At 38.1% G+C, this 19,104-nt stretch overlaps 1 protein-coding gene across 8 annotated transcripts in view; it reads right to left on the minus strand.

Annotated features, from left to right (window-relative positions):
* The window catches only part of PUM3 (pumilio RNA binding family member 3), a 49,846-nt gene that overhangs the window by 3,789 nt on the left and 26,953 nt on the right, over positions 1–19,104 (minus strand). For all 8 annotated transcript variants that reach the window (XR_009541592.1, XR_009541589.1, XR_009541591.1 and 5 more), the window contains exons 12-17: positions 18,159–18,212; positions 14,195–14,275; positions 6,915–7,057; positions 6,032–6,254; positions 4,315–4,402; positions 1,884–1,974 (exon numbers count right to left, since the gene is read on the minus strand). Coding sequence is in view for 4 of the 8 variants with exons in the window: in XM_060155027.1 (XP_060011010.1) it covers positions 1,884–1,974; positions 4,315–4,402; positions 6,032–6,254; positions 6,915–7,057; positions 14,195–14,275; positions 18,159–18,212 (680 nt within the window). In the remaining 4 variants the exon portion in view is untranslated. The remainder of the gene's footprint in view (positions 1–1,883; positions 1,975–4,314; positions 4,403–6,031; positions 6,255–6,914; positions 7,058–14,194; positions 14,276–18,158; positions 18,213–19,104) is intronic.

The raw sequence follows: 19,104 nt of genomic DNA on the forward strand, positions 1-19,104 counted from the left end.
TGTTGAGGATTTTTGCATCTATGTTCATCAGTGATATTGGCCTGTAGTTTTCTTTCTTTGTGACATCTTTGTCTGGTTTTGGTATCAGGGTGATGGTGGCCTCGTAGGATGACTTTGGAAGTGTTCCTCCCTCTGCTACATTTTGGAAGAGTTTGAGAAGGACAGGTGTTAGCTCTTCCCTAAATGTTTGAGAGAATTCGCCTGTGAAGCCGTCTGGTCCTGGACTTTTGTTTATTGGAAGATTTTTAATCAGTCTCAATGTCAGTGCTTGTGACTGGTCTGTTTATATTTTCTATTTCTTCCTGGTTCTGTGGCACATATACAATGGAATATTACTCAGCCATAAAAAGAAACGAAATTGAGCTATTTGTAATGAGGTGGATGGACCCAGAGTCTGTCATACAGACTGAAGTAAGTCAGAAAGAGAAAAGCAAATACGGTATGCTAACACACATATATGGAATCTAAAAAAAAAAAAATGCTCTGATAAACCTAGGGGCAGGACAGGAATAAAGACGCAGACATAGAGAATGGATTTGAAGACATGGGGAGCGGGGAGGGTAAGCTGGGACGAAGTGAGAGAGTAGTATTGACATATATACACTACCAAATATAGATAGCTAGTGGGAAGCAGCCGCATAGCACAGGGAGATCAGCTCGGTGCTTTGTGACCACCTAGAGTGGGAGAGGGAGGGTGGGAAGGAGATGCAAGAGGGAAGGGATACGGGGTTATATGTATACATATAGCTGTATAACAAAGTGAATCAGCAACTATACTCCAATAAAGATGTTAAAAAAATTAATTTTACGGCATTGCCATAATTTTTAGTTAATTGAGTGTAATGAAAGAATGTGTCAGTAGGTGTTAACATTCCAAATGCCCAGTAAAGAAATTAATGTCAAAAAGTTCATGTTTCAGCTAATAGACTCTGGCTGTTCAACACCAACTGGAAAATTAGCTAATTTTCATGAGAAATAAACTAGTGATCTGTATCACCCATATATTTGGAGATACTGATATACCTAAAAATAATGAATGCCCGTTTGGAATGTACGTATTTGTGAGTATATGTGTACCAAATCAAAATATATATTGAAGAAATGCCTACAACATTTATAAACATATACAAATTAAACTGCATAGTAACTTGCATGTGAAATACTGTGGGAAATTCAAGTTGAGACTGGTAACTGTTTTTCCAAATCTCGGTAAGACAGCAGGGCAAAAAAAATCAACAGTGATTACTTCAAAACAACACACAAATCTATTTTAAAATGAATATCCTTAATAAAAGGATCTTATCTGGGAATAGAATAGATGGAAATTTCAATGACCTGTAAATTATAAACTCAACCTATGTCCAAACAACAATATACAAGTTAAGCATATGTCTCAATTCACAAATCATCAGTTTTCTATCATTTTAATTAGAAACAAAGATTAATTAGCATGCAGACTTTAATAGCAAATGCTTCTCGAATCCTTTTAGAATAGTTGAAAACAAAGTAGTAAAGTCAGTCACGATTTGAAAAACAACTCTGTCAGTTTTTACAGGAACAAAACTAATCCATTAAAAAAGAATACAAGTAAACTTTGGCCTAAACCATAAATGTGGTGAAACAATCCAATGATGCCTTGTGAATGCCCTAATTCTATGATCCAAAAGAGGGCATATGAGAAAAACTGTAAGGACTGATGGAAGAGTTACATTTGCTCTCTAATATCTGGTATACTTGTCTAGACCAAGAGTAACTGACAGGAATGCTGGACTATTGGAAACAGACATTAGAACTGAGAAGTAAGTGTGAAGGAAGCATGCTGCGCACCCACGGGCATTGAGGACAAGGACCCTAAGCAGAAAAAAGGCACACTTTCTACACACCTGGAAAGAATAATGGCTCCTCGATTGACACTAGCCCAGGACTTCAGGTTCTTCATACCAACAAGCTCTACGAGTGTTTTTGCAAAACAACCTGTAAAATAAACTTAATGAACATCATATACCCAGATTTAAACTCCCAATCTCTCTCCCTACTACGCTTAAAGCTGGAAACCTGTTTTAATGAGAAAGCTAATAAAGCGTTCTCACCCAGTATCACTTAACACTAAAAATTCTAGCTCAGCTTTATGTAATGCGTTTTTAATACAGCCATTTCTCTCCACTCTGACCCAAATCCTCAGCTATGTTTAGCAGTAATTACTCAAGAGAAACAATGACTTCTTATAAAATGCTCGCTTGGTCATGTTTACATTTCTTTGTACTATTTAATGATTTAACCCTGACCTGAAAATTATTCAGGAAGTAAATGTTTGACAGCAGCACCTCGTGTTTGGTTAAAATCAAGTTTCCCCTCAAGGAAAATGCTCACTCAGAAGGTGCCTTGAACCCAATTAACGGTCAAATGACTATTCTGCCTTACACCTGGCAATTTCTCTCTACAATACTAAACATTCGTTCACCCATCAAAAATACGATTCATGTTTTGTTATTATAGTATATCTGATTCCCAAGGTCTCAGAGTGTATTATCTTATTCACTGTGCCACCTAAGTGTTAACTAACTCTTGGACAAAGGAGAAATTCTGAAGACTAGGATCTGGTACAGATGGAGGTGGGGACAACCTATCTTAAAGGCAAACGTCTTGGGGAGGTAGCACGTAAAATTCAAAGATACCCAAATATGAGGAGCCTTTAAAAGCCAAGAGGCCCACGACTGTTTTACTCTTCGTGGCACATGCTCAAGAGGGACAGAAATCAGCTGGTGAGGCAGACAGTGTTTTCCAAAGGTGACCACAACAATATCTCCTGTCTGTGTATGCTTCTAGAGTAGTGCCACTCCCTCATCTAAAGGTGGAACTGATGTCTTCTCCTTTCGAACTGGGTGGGCCTTTGTGACTGACTTACTCAAGAGAGTACGGTACAACTGCCCTTAAGTAACTTCTGAGGCTAAATCATGAAAGTACATGCACCTACTTTGTCCTTCTAAAACCCAACCACTATATTGTGAGGAAACCCAACAGCCTAGGGAGAGGAAGCGAGGCTGCTGGACTTAGCCACTGCCAGCCATTATGAAAGTGGATAATCCAACCCCAAGACAAGCAGCCCTAGATGACTCAGAGTAGAGCTTCTGAGCTCCACCAAACACTGACCAAATGACTGCTGTTTTGAAAACTAAGTTTTGAGGTGGCTTGTTACACAGCAACAGATCACCAAGACAGCTAGCCACTCATTTGGTGCTACATGAACATGACAAATACATCAAGTTCAAACAGATGTGTTTTAGGGTTGTCAGGGCAATTTAAATGAGGAGAAAAGTCACTAGAAAATTGCTTGGATTTTAAAAGCAAGACAACTTTTCTGACATAAGCTCAACTATGCACCAACTTTTTAATAATAAAAAGATAATTCAATACATTATTTTTTCTTCAAAATTTATTACCAGAAGCTTCCTCTTTTATAAAAAATTTACAGTGAGAAATAGGCCCAAGTCTCTGTTCTTAAAGTTAGAGTGAGAAGTAACAGTTCTATTACTATACTGGTTGCCTCACTAGCCATTAGAACTGCAACTTGCCTCAAGACATAAATTCATGATCTGTCACTCTTTTCAGACACAGTAACAGAAAGCCCAAACTGTTTTAACTCAGTGGGAGGAAGCCTCTTTAGTGGCTAAAATACCAGATGGAGTTTGAATTTAGAAAGAGAAGGTCTGGTCAAAGACAGGACTGAGAGAGGAATGATACGCAAGTTTTCACTCATCAATAAATAAAAGATGCTGTCCTCCTCTTGAGAGCTGAGTTTCTACAGAGCAGCTGTAAGGTTTATGAAAAACCAGGAAGTGCCAAGGCCTGGCTTGCTCTTTGGTCATATATATTTCAGTGTCAAATAGGCACCAGTTCAAAATTCTCTGATGAGGATAATTTTCTTCTGCTTATCCTTTCCTCAAAACTAAAGATAAATATGCTTTTCAACTGGGATGATGATACTCACAAACTGGCCCTCCTACTCTGCTCTCACCATCCTCAAAGAATAAAATGGCATTTTAGAATGTTGGACAAGCCCGTTTTGAAGTCTGAAGTAGCAGAGGAGGGAGGAGAGAAAGGGAGGGAGGGTGGGAAAGGGAAAGAAAATGAAAGGATTCTAGGAGACAAGTTTCCAGGGGGAAAAAGCATTATTTGCAACCACTAAATCATTTCTTACTCACAAACTCAACAGACTCTCATTTGAACTTAAATGGCCGGCATAAAGTTCAGGGATGCCAGATATGACTGAAATTCCACATCCAATACAAGAAAAGGTCAAGTTGCACAGCCTACCTTCTCGTCCACTTTCTTTCATCTTTCTATCTTGCTCTATTAACCACTTCAGAACTAGATGTCCTGCAGGATGTTCTGCAACGTGAAGCTGTGAGGGGTCAAGAACATATTAATTAAAAAGCTGTTTTTATCCACTCTATATCACCACATACGGATAAAGTCTCAGGCGAGTTGAAAGTTCCAAAAGGCTTAAGAGGTCTTTATCTACAATGACTACTACACCTGGAGGGACGAGAGATCTACTCCAACCCTGACTGAAATGAAGATGGTTATTCAAGATAACATGGCCACTGAGGCAGCTCACATTCAGCTTCATGAGCTCCAGTTTGAACAGCTCCACCACCAGGCTCATCTTAAGATCATGCTAACCACTTTCCAGATTGTCATACGCAATTCTGAGGAGCAAAGAAACCGACGGGACAGAACACTACAGCAGAAACATTAAAACCTAAATGCTGAATGATGTTTAAATCATCATTTAAGGTGATGCCCGAGGAGCACTAGCTGATGAGCAGGCTCACTCCTCTTCAAGGGCCATACCAACTGCTCGCACAGAGATCCCCTAGGACCTCTCCTTGCCCAGCACGGGAGACAACAGGCCCTGTGTCCTTACAGAGGAACTTTCATTACACATGCATCGTCCCAATTTGTTAACAGGATCTGCCCTGTGAGGGCAGGAGCCAGGGTGTCTCTAAGATCCATGGCCCATTTCTTTCCCCATCTCCTGTGTCAGAGAACAGTGGGCTCCCCATCCATGTGGGTCCATCAGGAGCTCACAACCCAGCGCGGGGCGAGGGCCTGGCAGGATCTGGCTTCCGCCTTCCTCTTCCCTTTGCTCACTGATTTCCAGCCCCCTGAGCCTCCTGTTCTCAAACATGCCGAGCTTCTTCCTTCCTCCAAGGCGGCCGCACATGCTCTTCTCTCTGCCTAGAATCTTCTTTCTTCACTCAGCTACCAGTCCTTTGGGTCTCAGCTTAGCTTTCACTGCCTCAGGAAGCCCTCCTAGGACAGGTTGCCTCCCATTTGTATATAATCCCATAGAACCTGGCGTTTTCCTTCACAGCACGTATCTCTATTCTACAATAATCATTTGTGTGCATATTTATTTAAGTATTGTGCTTCCCCAAACGGTATTCTCTTTTTTGGGGGTGGGGGGTGTTGACCACTGCCTAGCACATATCCAGTGCATGAACCAAGAAACTTAAGATACAGGCAGAATAACACAAGACCCAAATAACACAGGCAGGAGCTTTCAGAAAGAGCGAAAACTTTCTGATTGAGAGGGAACTAAGGGAGACTTCACGGAGAAGGATTCCAAGGCCCTGGAAGGATTAATAAGGCTTTCTACAGGAAGAGCGCAGGAAAATGGAAACATAAGTAGCACGTGAGGTTGAGAAAAGAAGTACATACAAATGAAGGAAGTGCAAAAGTCCACAGCAAATTCAAAACAAAATTAAGAACACAGAATATGCTGGAAAGACAGCCTGGGTCAATCACGGACAGCATTAAGAGGATTTTGTTTTTACTCTACAGGTATGTGGAGTCATCAGAAGACAGTGAGTGTTAACAGCACTGTTTTGAATTCGCAATTTCCAAATGTACTGTGGGTATGAGGTGAGTTAATTATCACTAAAATTCTCTTTATAGCAATGTTCCCAGTGATTGGAGTTTTTGCAGCCACTGTGGCTTTCCCGCCTGTCTCACGATAGCACAGTACCTCTCCATCCTTGCCACCAGGATGCAGCTCTGCCACTGCCAAACTGGCGACGGCATTCATGGCGGGCTGCACATCTCCAATGGCAGCTCCCAGGATGTCAGCCACAAGCACACACGCAGACTTATCCAGCACCACCTCTTGGGCGTGTCCTTGCAGGTAGCTTAGCAAAGCTGGAGAAATGGATTCTAAGAGTTCTCGTTGGCGGATCTCTGTATCTTTCTTACTGTGGTAACATGTTGAATGAAGAATTAAGGTAAGATAAATAGCAAAGGAAAGATGGTGTTTTATTATCACAGAAATCTCTAAGGGCTTATAACAGTTTGTGCCATGCTCTGTTGTCTAATTTCTGTTGTGCATGTAGATAAGCAGTTTGAGGGCGGGATATCTGTCTTTCATCTTTGTGTCTCCAGGATCTGAACAGTGCCTGGCACAGAATGAGCGCTCAATAAGTGAAGCTTGCCTTGTGTAATACAAAAAAAAAAAATCCCGAACCAACCCCAAACCAAATAACGACAATAACAAAATATCTTACAACACATGTTTAGACTACTTTATGGATTCTGCTCCCTACAGTACTTGATTAAGTGGTACCAGCTGCTTTAAACATAAAGCAAAACACACACCCGAGCGCCTGCTATGTGCTGGGCCTCAGAGGCGTTCTTTTGGCGTGATGCTTTCATTTCCTTTTCAGGATAAAAACTTTAAGAATCTGCCAAAACTACAGGCTAAAAAATGGAATTCACCTTTGGAGTTTTAGAGAGGGAGGGAGCATGAGAGGTGTACACATGTGAGTAGATTTATGGAAGCACATGCCACTCAAAATGAATGAACAATCAGAGCAGAGGAATAAAGGGCCCAAGCCCTTTATTCTACTGTCCCTCACCTGTGTGCGTTACCGTCTCCTTTCTGCAGAACTTCAATGATCTCTCTTACCGTGTGTGCAGGATCTCTGGGGCTTAGTAAATACAACAGGACCTTCCTTCCATATTTGTCATTTACTATGTTAGGCAAGGAATTAATAATTTCCTGTAAAATTATAGAAAAAAAAGTGAATCTATATGCTTAAAATAAACTATGATTGGAATCTGAATGGTAAAGAAGGATACATAACTTTTCCCCAATGTACTTAATGAAAAATGTACAGCTAGTTCTGAAGTCGTCTCATTAAAGCACAAAGAAATTTACACTCGGAATACAGAACTGCCTCTCTACTGGGACTAGCATTACTGAACAATCCATTTGTATTTAACCGACCAAGCTCAAGAACTTAAAAAGTATACGTCTAAAGGAGTTATCTCATTCATTGTAACCAATATTTCTTAGGCCACTATTACTAGGGACATTGCTTGCTGGGCCCACTGAGCAGATACAGTTAATTTGCAGCTGCACTTAAATGGAGCAGCAGCATCGATGACGACCATTCTTATTAGAATTTCCCTAATGAGATGTATGTGAAAGGAGATAAAGAAACTCTGTTAAATAGAACAAGTGGATAAAGGCTTTTAAAGTTAGGTTACTTACTCATGGCAAATGAAGGCTGTTTAAGTATCACGTGGAAAACAAAAAGAGCGGGGAGGGAAATAAATGCAGAAAGACTCCATGGAGCAGTTACAAATAATTGCATTCTATGACATCTCCAATCAACTTAACAAGAACAGTAACCTCCTTTTCTAGTTGTTTGATTAAGGAACAAAGGCAACGTCATCCCCACCCCAACTGAGCTCCTGTGTAGATTTGGCGATACTTGCGAAGACAGAAAAATCATTGTTTAAAAATTCGTTTATTCTACGTATGCAACAGAAAAATCATTAGACTTTCCCTCTCTAACATTCCTATTTCTTACAGCAAACCTAATATTCGAAGCCAAGTGTGTCTGAACACCAGAGATTCTTCAGAACTGGCTGGGGCCACAGAAAGAATTCAGTCCAACCACCCAGCTTTACAGATGAGGGGCCCAGAAAGGGGGGAGGTGACCTGCAGGAGGACATGAGAGTGGCAGTGCAAGGGCTCTCACTAGTTCTGCTCCTCTGACTTCAACTCTAGTCTCTTTCAAAGAAAACATACACCCCATTCTTAAGGAAAGGACTTCTCCAGGAGATGATATACTCAGATCTGCTATTCTCTTGAGTGCCTACTGATTACAACGAGATTAGTAATTTCAGTGCAGGAAAAAAAAAAAACAAGCTAGAAAATAGGTGCAACAGATCTAACCACCTGAAAATGAATATAAATTTTAACCACTCAGAAAAAATGACTTAAAATTTCAGTACTAAAGGGGAAGACAGAAAAAAAATGTACATCACTTCATGGGGATGGGAGCTCTTTTGCAATTTCAAGGTGAACGTGTCCCAAAGTAGACTCAAAATATGCATTTTTGAAGAAGAGGCATTTAGTGCCACAAATATGGGCTACTTTTAGTGTGGCTTTATTTAAGGTTTAACCAACTCATAAAAGAAGATAAATGCTTTAATCAGTTTAAAGAGAAGACTGAGAATGATACATAGCTTAGGCCAATTTGTACAATCGTTAAAAAACCTCCACAACTTTGCTGTCCTTAAAAAACCCTCTGGGGTGTTATACCTTTAAAACACCTGCTTTGGGCTTCCCTGCTGGCTCAGTGGTTGAGAGTCCACCTGCTGATGCAGGGGACACGGGTTCGTGCCCCGGTCCGGGAAGATCCCACATGCCGCAGAGCGTTTGGGCCCATGAGCCATGGCCGCTGAGCCTCCACGTCCAGAGCCTGTGCTCCGCGACGGGAGAGGCCACAACGGTGAGAGGCCCGCGTACCGCAAAAAAACAAAAAAAAACACTTGCTTTAAAAAAAAAAAAAAAAAGGGAGGAGAGAGTAGGCAGTGAAGAACATAAATGGCTGCTATTTATTTTTAATTAACTTTTCTTTTCTTGGCCTAGCAGGAAAAGGGGTGGCATGAAGCCAGCAATGTAGTCTTCAATGTACTTGATCTTCTCTGTGGGTTCTACACTTAAGGACTAGTGCATCGTATCTGGCTTGGGCAGAAATGGTTTCACCTTAACACAAGATGCATATAAAATCTATGCAAAAATACTACTCAAGGACTAATACCCAAATTCACTGAACTTTTACTACCTTTCAGTCTGTAATTAAGGAATTTAGAATCTACACTTATGTTGGTCTAAGATTCTTAAAAGAGTGCAATGTTTATAAACTAACAATCATATGAAACTAAAAAATGTTTACTTAAAAATGTGGTATCAGTTGATTCTCCCCCAACTCCCCCTTATTCCTGGTTTCCTACCATCAAAAACATTCATCTTGGAAAAAATAAAACAGTATGAGTGATGCTATTTTATGGAGTACTAATTCATTTCTCTTTAACCTGGGTCACACACAGAGGAGAGAAATTTCTAGATGATCACCTGGAGAACACTGAGTGTCAAAACACGTAGAGATAGGGAAGAGGCAGCTACAGAGCAGTTGATTTGTGCTGAATTTGGTCCTTGGGTTCAAGCTGTGTAGCCTTTGGAAAATCCTTTAACCTCTCTATACATCAATTCCCTTATCTGCAAAAGGAAATGATACACCTGCCCCACCTGTGGGCCACTACCAGGAGCAAATCAGAAAATTCACACTCTAAACTGGAAACTGCTATAAAGTAATTATTTTCATATGGAAAACACCCATCAATATACAGCATCTTTAACTATGGAGGTTAAATAAAGCTGATGGGAGTCATGAGTTTGGCATCCTCAAAAGAGCAAAGAGCCCCAACAATGAAGGTTCAAACGTAAAGGTTTTCAATTCACTTTCCCTCTTACTTAGAGAAAATCACAAGAAGGACCACTGTTGTAATATCTTCCCCTTATGCTTTACTCTAAAGCAGGTATGTAAACGGAAGAAAAGTGCAAGAAGAACAAAAGATCTCCCTTGTGAAAATGTGTGGCCATTCTGACCTTGTGTTGGACGCTTGTCAGATTCTTTGGCATTCTAGTTTTGCCAACCCTCTTTTAAAAGGGAAAGGTAAAGGTCAAAATGAAAGGTGAACACTGGAAGTAAGGTTAGAGCACATATGCATTTTCAGTGGAAGAAAGAAATGCAAAATGCAACACACATTACTGAGCACCATGCCCATCCATGGTGCGTGTTCCTCTATGGAAGGTTGTGTGTGAACAAAAAGAAACACAGGCTGACCTTAACCTTAAAGAGCTAAAATCTAGCAGAAGAGGCAAGAGGAACTCTTTAAAAGTTAAAAATAAGAGATTTAAATAATGGATAAAAACAGAAGTGTAAGAAGAAGGTTAGATCACTGGCAGTGACTGCAGCCTCTTGAGTGTTTTGTTTTAAAAAATGTGGTGATTTTATACAAAAGTCCAACTTTTTGGCTGCACTCAAAAAATTGGGATGAGGTTATTAAACGTACAGAGTTTTGGTTTTGCAAGATGAAAAAGTTCTGGAGATTGGTTGTACAACAGTGTGACTACACTTAATACCACTTAACTATATACTTAAAAATGGCTAAGATGGTAAATTTTATCACAATTAAAAAAGAAAAATAAATTGGAAGATCTATCACCATGGGGCTCACACTCCCAGAGGCTGGAGCCAAGGGGGGCTACCGCCTTGGACAGGGCAGGTGCATTCTAGTTCCCCCCCACCGCCCCTCCCAACCTGGCCTGCCTCACTCATTTACCTGCCTGGTCAATGAATGTTTCTGAGTTTGTAAGCCCTGGGTCGGATCACAATTAACTGCTAAATGAATAGACGGCAAAGACAAAAATTATAAGAGTTGAGAGAACGGGGAGAGCAGGTCTGGCTGAGAGATCAGAGAACATTATCTGGAGATTGAATCGGAGCCTGGTCTTAAAGAGAAAAGGAGTGTTTGTTAGGCTATGATTTCAACCTGACATTTCAGGAAATCCAGTTACTCTGAATAGAATGCTTAGCAACACTAAGTTTTCTTGGCTATTTTTAAAAGCACTGCATAATGCAACAGGTTTTGTAGTGGCTGCGTGGGAAACACAGACACATGACTCTATATAACATATGGGCAGCATATCTGGCAACCCACAGTTCTGCTAAGTAAATGCCTTTGAGAAACGAGGAGACATACAAGAATGCTTACAGAATTATTTGGAATAGCAAAAAATAATGTGAATGTTTAAAGTTACAAATACTATAAACAACCTAAATGTCCATCAACAGAAAAAATGGAAAAATCAACTGTGGTATACTCATAGAGTAAAAAACTATTTGGCATTGAAAAATGAATGGTTTAGAACAGTGGTGGGTAAACCATGGCCTGTAGGTCAAATCTAACCAGCAGCCTGTTTTTGTACATCCTGTGAGCTAAGAATATATACATATATATATTTTTTTACATTTTAAAGTGTTGCTAAACAAAAAACAAAGCAAACAAGAATATGCGACAGAGACCATACACGACTCACAAACCCTAAAATAATTACTATCTGACCCTTTATTAAAAAAGCTTCCTGGGCTTCCCTGGTGGCGCAGTGGTTGAGAGTCTGCCTGCCGATGCAGGGGACATGGGTTCGTGCCCCGGTCAGGGAAGATCCCACATGCCGCGGAGCGGGCTCACTGAGCCTGTGCTCTGCAATGGGAGAGGCCACAACAGTGAGAGGCCCACGTACTGGGGGAAAAAAAAAAAAAAAAAAAAAGCTTCCTGACCCCTCCCTGATGATGACTCACAAACATAATGCCAAAAGGAAAAAGCAAGTTGCAGGAGAAAACACACATCACTTATACAGAATTTGTAAACATGCAAAGTAATACCATAAACATCTACATATAGCCAAAGGATAAGGGAATGCATGCAAATAATAAGCACCAATCCATCACAGCAGAGGGGGGCGGGTACAAGGATATGCCAAAAAAAAAAAAAAAGTACACAAAGGGCCTGAACTTCAACTGTATTTGGCAAGTTTTACTTCTTCATGCCCAATCAGGTGCGAGGCTGGGTGTACACTGTTATTATCCTTTATATCTTCTGTATAGCATCTTAAAGATACTACACTTTAAAGTATGTATCAATATTCACTCTCAAAGAGCAATTGGCCAGTGTACTTACTTCCTTTTTAGAGGATCACTGCTGTCAAAGCAGTTGCATCATACCAACAATTCCAGGGTCGGATTTTATAAGTATATTTATTTTAGAAAGTAAAGTAAGTGGGAAACAGTGTGTATCCATTTTGAAAGGTGAGGGCTCACCTGACCAGGCTGTGATTTCAACCTGACATTTGCAGGAGTCTGGTTACCCTGAACAGAATGTTTTGCAACACTAAGCTTTCTTGGGTATTTTTAACAAGCACTGCATACTGCAACAGGTTTTGTAGTGGATGGTGGGGAAAATGCAAGAGCAATTAGCATTCCATAATTTTATCACTGGCTACGTAGTTTAATGATACACAAAACCCGTTGAGCATTTGTCAGCTGGAGGCAAGACATCAGCAAATGAGGCCATTCTCAGGGAAAGCTGCCCTAAGTATGAGAAAGTCACTAGGAATGTGGGTTAAACAGTTGTGCTTATCAAACTGATAAGCACAAAGAATTAAAACTGTTTCAACAGTGACTTTAAGTGGGATAAATCTTTGGAAAAAATTAATCTAGCAGACAATTGTGGCAAATCCTGAAGAAGTTTGGTTTCTCTTAAAATCCATTTGGAACAGTTATGCAAATTTTAGTTGTCATGAAAATATTAAACAAAAGCAAGCTTTCAATAGCCCAGCCTGTTTCCATTTTCATGAAACAACTTTATTCATTAGCTAATCTATGGCCTCACATTTCTGTCACTGGAATGAAAAACAATCATTATTGATTGGAGTCAAAAGGGTAATAAAGTCACAAGGAACATGTCAAAATACTCAGTTTGTAACATCAAAGTCCTGCCAACTTGTTTCTTCCCACAATCCTATCCCAAAGAAAGTCATCACAATCTTAAAACAGTCAAGGGGAAAGCTGGAAAATGACAGCAAGGGCATGAGAAATTCACACACTGGGACCTAAAGCTGGCATCTGAAAAAGCAAATCTCCTACCCCTCCACTAGTTGGGACATTTTTCCTAATCAGCCAGCTCTAACTGGTCCAGATAGGCTACAAAGAGGCCACAGCACCACCACAGGCCAACAGGTAAATTCTCTTTCTGAACATCCATATGCTTCTCCCTGCAGATGGTGTGGAAGTCGCTTTTGTCACTAAGATTTCTGCAAGGGCCCCATCCATGTGTACCAACTTTCAAATGAATAATCTGTGTCTATACAGATTATGTGCTTTTTAAAACATTTCCAGGTTCGGTCCCTGCTACCAATGTTGCAATTTCTTATGCCTTCCCCTGAAACCTCTATCATACACCTAACACAACTTGCATGCTAGAAATAAAGGAAGGAAAAATAAAAGAGGATCACAGAATCTCAAGTCAGAAAAGGGGCAGTCATTGCAGAAAGAAGAAAATTATTTCATAATACAGTTTTTACTTGGGTGTAGTTTTTATAAGAGAACAGCTCAGTTGTTCTGAAGGCAAATTTAGGGTTAAGTAAACCGCATTCAATTATTACCACTTTATGGTCATTATACCAGGCTAAAAAAGTGAAATGAAAAAAGGAATCTAGTATTCTAATTTTAGTTAAAATTTTTAATCTAACTCTACACCAGCTTTCATGAAATCTCTAAGAAGCCATCACAATTGAGTGAACTTCATCAGTTTTTCTTCTCCAGTTCAAGTCAGGACAGATGTATTGATAAGCTATGCAGAGGTAGTTTCTCCAAAGGGAGAGAAAAAAGGTCATGGATAGCTTCTGCCTGGGTGGACATGAGTTCTTGAATAACTGAAGAATTACTATGAAAATAAATTTCCGATCAAATCTAAACACTGCATCGCTAATTTTTCTTTTAGTATGTTACGTGGTCTAAAAAGTCACATTACCCTAATTTAAGCAGTCTTTTACATATTTAAAGCAACATTAATTAGTAATAATCAAGTAACAGGATTATGGTTTGTATGGGAATAAAGCAACCCCCCAAAATAGGCTTAAGGCAACTAAAAAATAAATACTGGCAGAAAGTATTTACACATTTCAAAGTCTTTACGCATCTACGTGTGAAATCAAACTTACACACTCACAAATGATGTATCAATTTAAATTAAATTCAAGACTATGTGAATTACTTACTGATATGATTATCTGCTTCACAAGCTTAGTATCATCAATACAGTCAAAGGCCGCCAATAAAACCAAGTGGGAGTATTGGCCCTGTAGGAATTGAAAGCCAGTAAAGGTTAAAAAAATACACAGATTCTCCCTTTTCTTCCACCTAAGGAGTTACGTTAAAAGGTTATCACCCTGGGGCTTCCCTGGTGGCCCAGTGGTTGAGAGTCCGCCTGCCGATGCAGGGAACGCGGGGTTCATGCCCTGGTTCGGGAAGATCCCACATGTCGCGGAGCGGCTGGGCCCGTGAGCCATGGCCGCTGAGCCTGCGCGTCCGGAGCCTGTGCTCTGCAACAGGAGAGGCCACAACAGTGAGAGGGCCGCGTACCGCAAAAAAAAAAAAAAAAAAGGTTATCACCCTGACGACGTATCCAGCATAATATAAATGAGATGGATAAAAGTCATTCCAAAAAATGTGCTCTTGTATCAGGACCTAGTTAATTATATTCTAGGGTGAGTAAGAAAAAGACAGAAACAGGTAAGCACATCCTTCAATATTAAATAGCTGAGACTCATTTTTTTAAACTAATCAGAATATAACACCTCTCAAAAATAGGTATCCTGTTAATGAATAGCTACTTGAAAATTAAACTCAAAGAAAATTACAGTGACAAGTGGGAAAAAAAAAACTAGAGTACTGCAATCATAAAAAAGAAAATATATAAACTTAGATATAATTATATATACAAAATATACATAATACACATACACAGAAAATCCTGGAAGGAAAAACACTGTCACCACTGTGTTGAAGGATTACAAATAATTTTTCATTTTCTTTGGTATATTGTACAATTTCTTTAAAATAATCCTATATAATTAAAATAGAAACACTAAAAAAAAAGAACTAGAAGAATATACTTATATACTGAATATAAGAATAAGATAAAAACAATTGCTTTGAAAAAGGAGAGCAGCACGAGATCATACAAATATACATTAGGACTTTCAGAATCATTACTATTGAAATAACAGAATTTTTTCCATGATGCTGATATTGTTCCAAGATTTAAAGAACTTCTACTTTATGTTAAAAAAAAAAAAAGTTTTCAAAGCTTGTGGCATATTCCTTTTAAGTATCCCAGATGATGATATAAATCTTTTTTTACTTTAAGAGGGATTTGACTTTTGCTACCAGCCAACACTCATTCAGAGCCAGATCCGATGAATATGGCAGGAATAACATCTCAACTAGAAACAAACTGGAGAAAAACAACAAAGGTCTAACATTTCTACTATATATAAGACCAACAATCAACTAAGAATTGGCTAAGAACATGAAGAATCAGTTCACAAAGAGAAGTACAAATGGCTTTAAGCATATGAAATAATGCTCATTAATTAAGGACTATAATTAAAACAATGAAATACTATATCCCACCTGTCCTATACACAAAAGTGAAAGCCCTTGATAATATACTAATTTGGCAAAGGTTTGGGGAAGAGCAGGCACACTTTTATGTTGCTGATGAGACTGTAAAGTGGTTCAACCTCTTTAAGGGCAACTGACAACAACACTAAAAATTTTAAACGCATGTACTTTCTGATCCAGCAACTGTAGTTCTAGGGAGGTATCTTACAGACATGCTCCCACATACGAACAAAGGATATGCCCTGGAGAATTATTTGAAATAAAAAACTAGAAACTAACATGTCTGATAGTAGGGACTTGTTAAATGAACTATGGAAGTCATATAATAAAATATCATAAAGTCATTAACAAGAGAGAGGTAGATAGATGAATATATATTGACATAAAATGACCCCTGAGATGAATTAAACGAAGGAAACAAAGTAGAGAATGTTGTGCATATAGTACACAACCACAGGTTTCTGGTTTTTTAAGTCCCACACACGGAAGCACATCCAAGCGTAAAATCTCTCTGGGTGAATACAAAAAGTGGAACAGAATTTAAATGAGAAATAGACAGTTCTACAATTATACTTGGAAGTTTGAACACACTTCCCCAGCAACTGATAGAACTAGACTATGATAAGTAAAATCAGTAAAAACATCCATGATATGAAAACACTACAAACCATTTTGATCTAACTGACGTTTATAGAGGACTACACCCACATATTCTTTTTAAGACATTAACGTAGACCATCCATTGGTCCATAAAATAAGTCATTATAAATTTCAAAAGACTGAAATAATACAGAGTATATCAAGAAATCCCTAATATTTGGAAATTAAATACTTCCAAATAACCCATAGACCAAATCCATGGGTTATATTAGTTTATCTCACCCCTTTAGAAGCAACTCCTTGAGATAAAAGAGACACTGAATTGTTAATTTGCTAACATCGCAATACCTTGTGGGGATGAGGTTGCCCCAAAAAATTTACTGTTGATGTAACCAAATTGTAAAATTAAAACAATCTAATTTTATTACAAAAGAGTGTCTTTTACTATTAATACCTTTCAGAACTTTTTTTCTGATGTCATTTTATTTTTATATTTTTATTTTATATTGGACTATTGTTGATTTACAATGTTGTATTAGTTTCAGGTGTATAGCAAAGTGATTCAGTCATACATATACATATCCATCTTTTCTTCAGAATCTCTTCCCATCTAGATTATTACAGAATATTAAGTAGAGTTCCCTGCGCTATACAGTAGGTCCTTGTTGATTATCCACTCTATATAGTAGTGTGTATATGTTAATCCCAAATCCTAGTTTATCCCTCCCTTCCACCTAATAGAACTTTCTATTAACATTCTATTTTTACTCATTTCTGATTTAAAATATTCAAACTAAAATGTTATACAAAAAGATTTACTTAATGATGAATTATGAATCATAAAATTCTCTCATACTCTGAAAACTCCTCACTAGAGAGCCTCTTATTTCATTTTGTTACAGCCAAGTTAGCTGCCTTCTATGTGGTTTTATACTAACTCTCTTCCTAGTCTTGAATCCTACAGAAGACAACAGATATGTATACAATCACAGAGCACCAGTTTATCTGAATTTGAATTAGCATTTACTATATCAAGTATTCACTAGATGCCAGTAGTTCTTATTGGATTTTTCAGAGGGAAAAGTTGTTGATATCACTAATTTTAGTTAACCTGTAAATCAGAAGCTATAAAACATAATATATAAAATAGTTCAAAAATTGAAAACTAATGCTTACTACTACATATATTTTAGAATTATTATGGAAAACTATTTAGTATTTAAATACACAGAAATACTATTTTTTGAGGCAACTAATCCTTTAGAAAAAACTTTTTATATCCTCCAATTTCATTCGAAAACCTGTTATACCATCTCCAAAAGATTCCAAAGAATTATAAAACTTAACTAAAATTTTCTTTGACCACACTACAAATTTAATCTAAGAAAAGAGACAAGTGTCACTTTCTTTTATGTTTTGGTGGTAATGAAAATTGGTAACAAGTTTCTGAAGTGCAATTTACCTAGAGACTAAATATCAGGTCTTCAAAACTTATCTAATAAAAATGGAAAATTGCCACAGTACAATGTTAAATGAAAAAAGGAGAAATTCATTTTGTGTAAATTTAATAATATATAAAAAGACATGCATATGCATAAAAATAGATTATAACAAAATGAAACAATAAATAATTTTCTTGGTAATTTTCTGAACTTTTCAAATTTCCTATAATAGATATAAATACATTTTATTGTTAAAAATAGTTAAAAGAAATACGTAGGTTTTTTTTTTTTTTAAGAATTTTTTTTTTTGATGTGGACCTTTTTTTTTTAAAGTCCTTATTGAATTTGTTACAATATCGCTTCCGCTTTATGTTTTGGTTTTTTGGCCCCGAGGCATGTGGGATCTTAGCTCCCCAACCAGGGATCAAACCCACACCCCCTGCATTGGAAGGCGAAGTCTTAACCACTGGACCGCCAGGGAAGTCCCCAAGAAATATGTAGTTTTTATACTTACATTAGCCACCTTTTCAACATAAGTCTTCATTGTTTTCACAATCACTTTCCTGTCCTTAAAAAAGAAAAATTGTCTCAATGAACTTATAGCTACAGGTTTAGTTACGGATTAGTTATAGATTAAGGTATTTCATAGTTAAATATTTTATATAATATTAAACTTTCATTGGAGTGGCATACTTTTCATTAGTGAAAATAGTTATTCAACCAGAACCAAAAAATGCAATACACTATAAGTCCTCTCAGAGCTATTATAATCTTAGACCTCTATGTGACAATGCATTGAGACATAAATATGGAACCATAAAATTATTAGCTGCAAGGCAAACCTACTGAAACTACCTCCTTTTATAGTAAGAACTGAGATCCCTCTTCCAATGTCTGAACTGTCTTCAAATGCATAAAAGTCTAGCATACAGATGGCATTCAATACATTACTTGTTGAGGAGAAATTAAATTTGTATTAAAAAGTGGACGAAAGAAAAAAGTGGACAAAATACAACTGTCTTTTAAAGGCAGAATTATACCAATCAAGGAAATGAGGATAATTTCTGTTAAGCTTCTATAATTAATATGGATCATTACTTTTTCTCTCAAAGTACTTAAGAACCATGGGAGCAAATGCACAGCTGCTTATTTTCTTCTCTTTCCTCTCCCTCTCCCACAACAAGATCATTAAATGAGGAATCAAAGAGGCTGACAGGTACCAAAACTTTTATAAACTTAAGCCTAACATAAATAGTGTGTTTACTTGCTTGACACACGCCTCCCCATATGAGACAACCCAAGGTTTTCAAACTTTAAGAAGACTCCAGTAGAGAAGAAACAAAAGGCTCAAAGGGGAGCCAGTTTCTGTGAAGCCTTGAGGCACAACTTTGCAAAGATAATATTGTTGTGCTCAAGAGGGCAAAACCCCAACCCCAAGGAGACCGAAAAAGTCTAAGGAG

Source organism: Lagenorhynchus albirostris, chromosome 7 (genome assembly GCF_949774975.1).
Source record: "Lagenorhynchus albirostris chromosome 7, mLagAlb1.1, whole genome shotgun sequence".
Lineage (NCBI taxonomy): Eukaryota > Metazoa > Chordata > Mammalia > Artiodactyla > Delphinidae > Lagenorhynchus > Lagenorhynchus albirostris.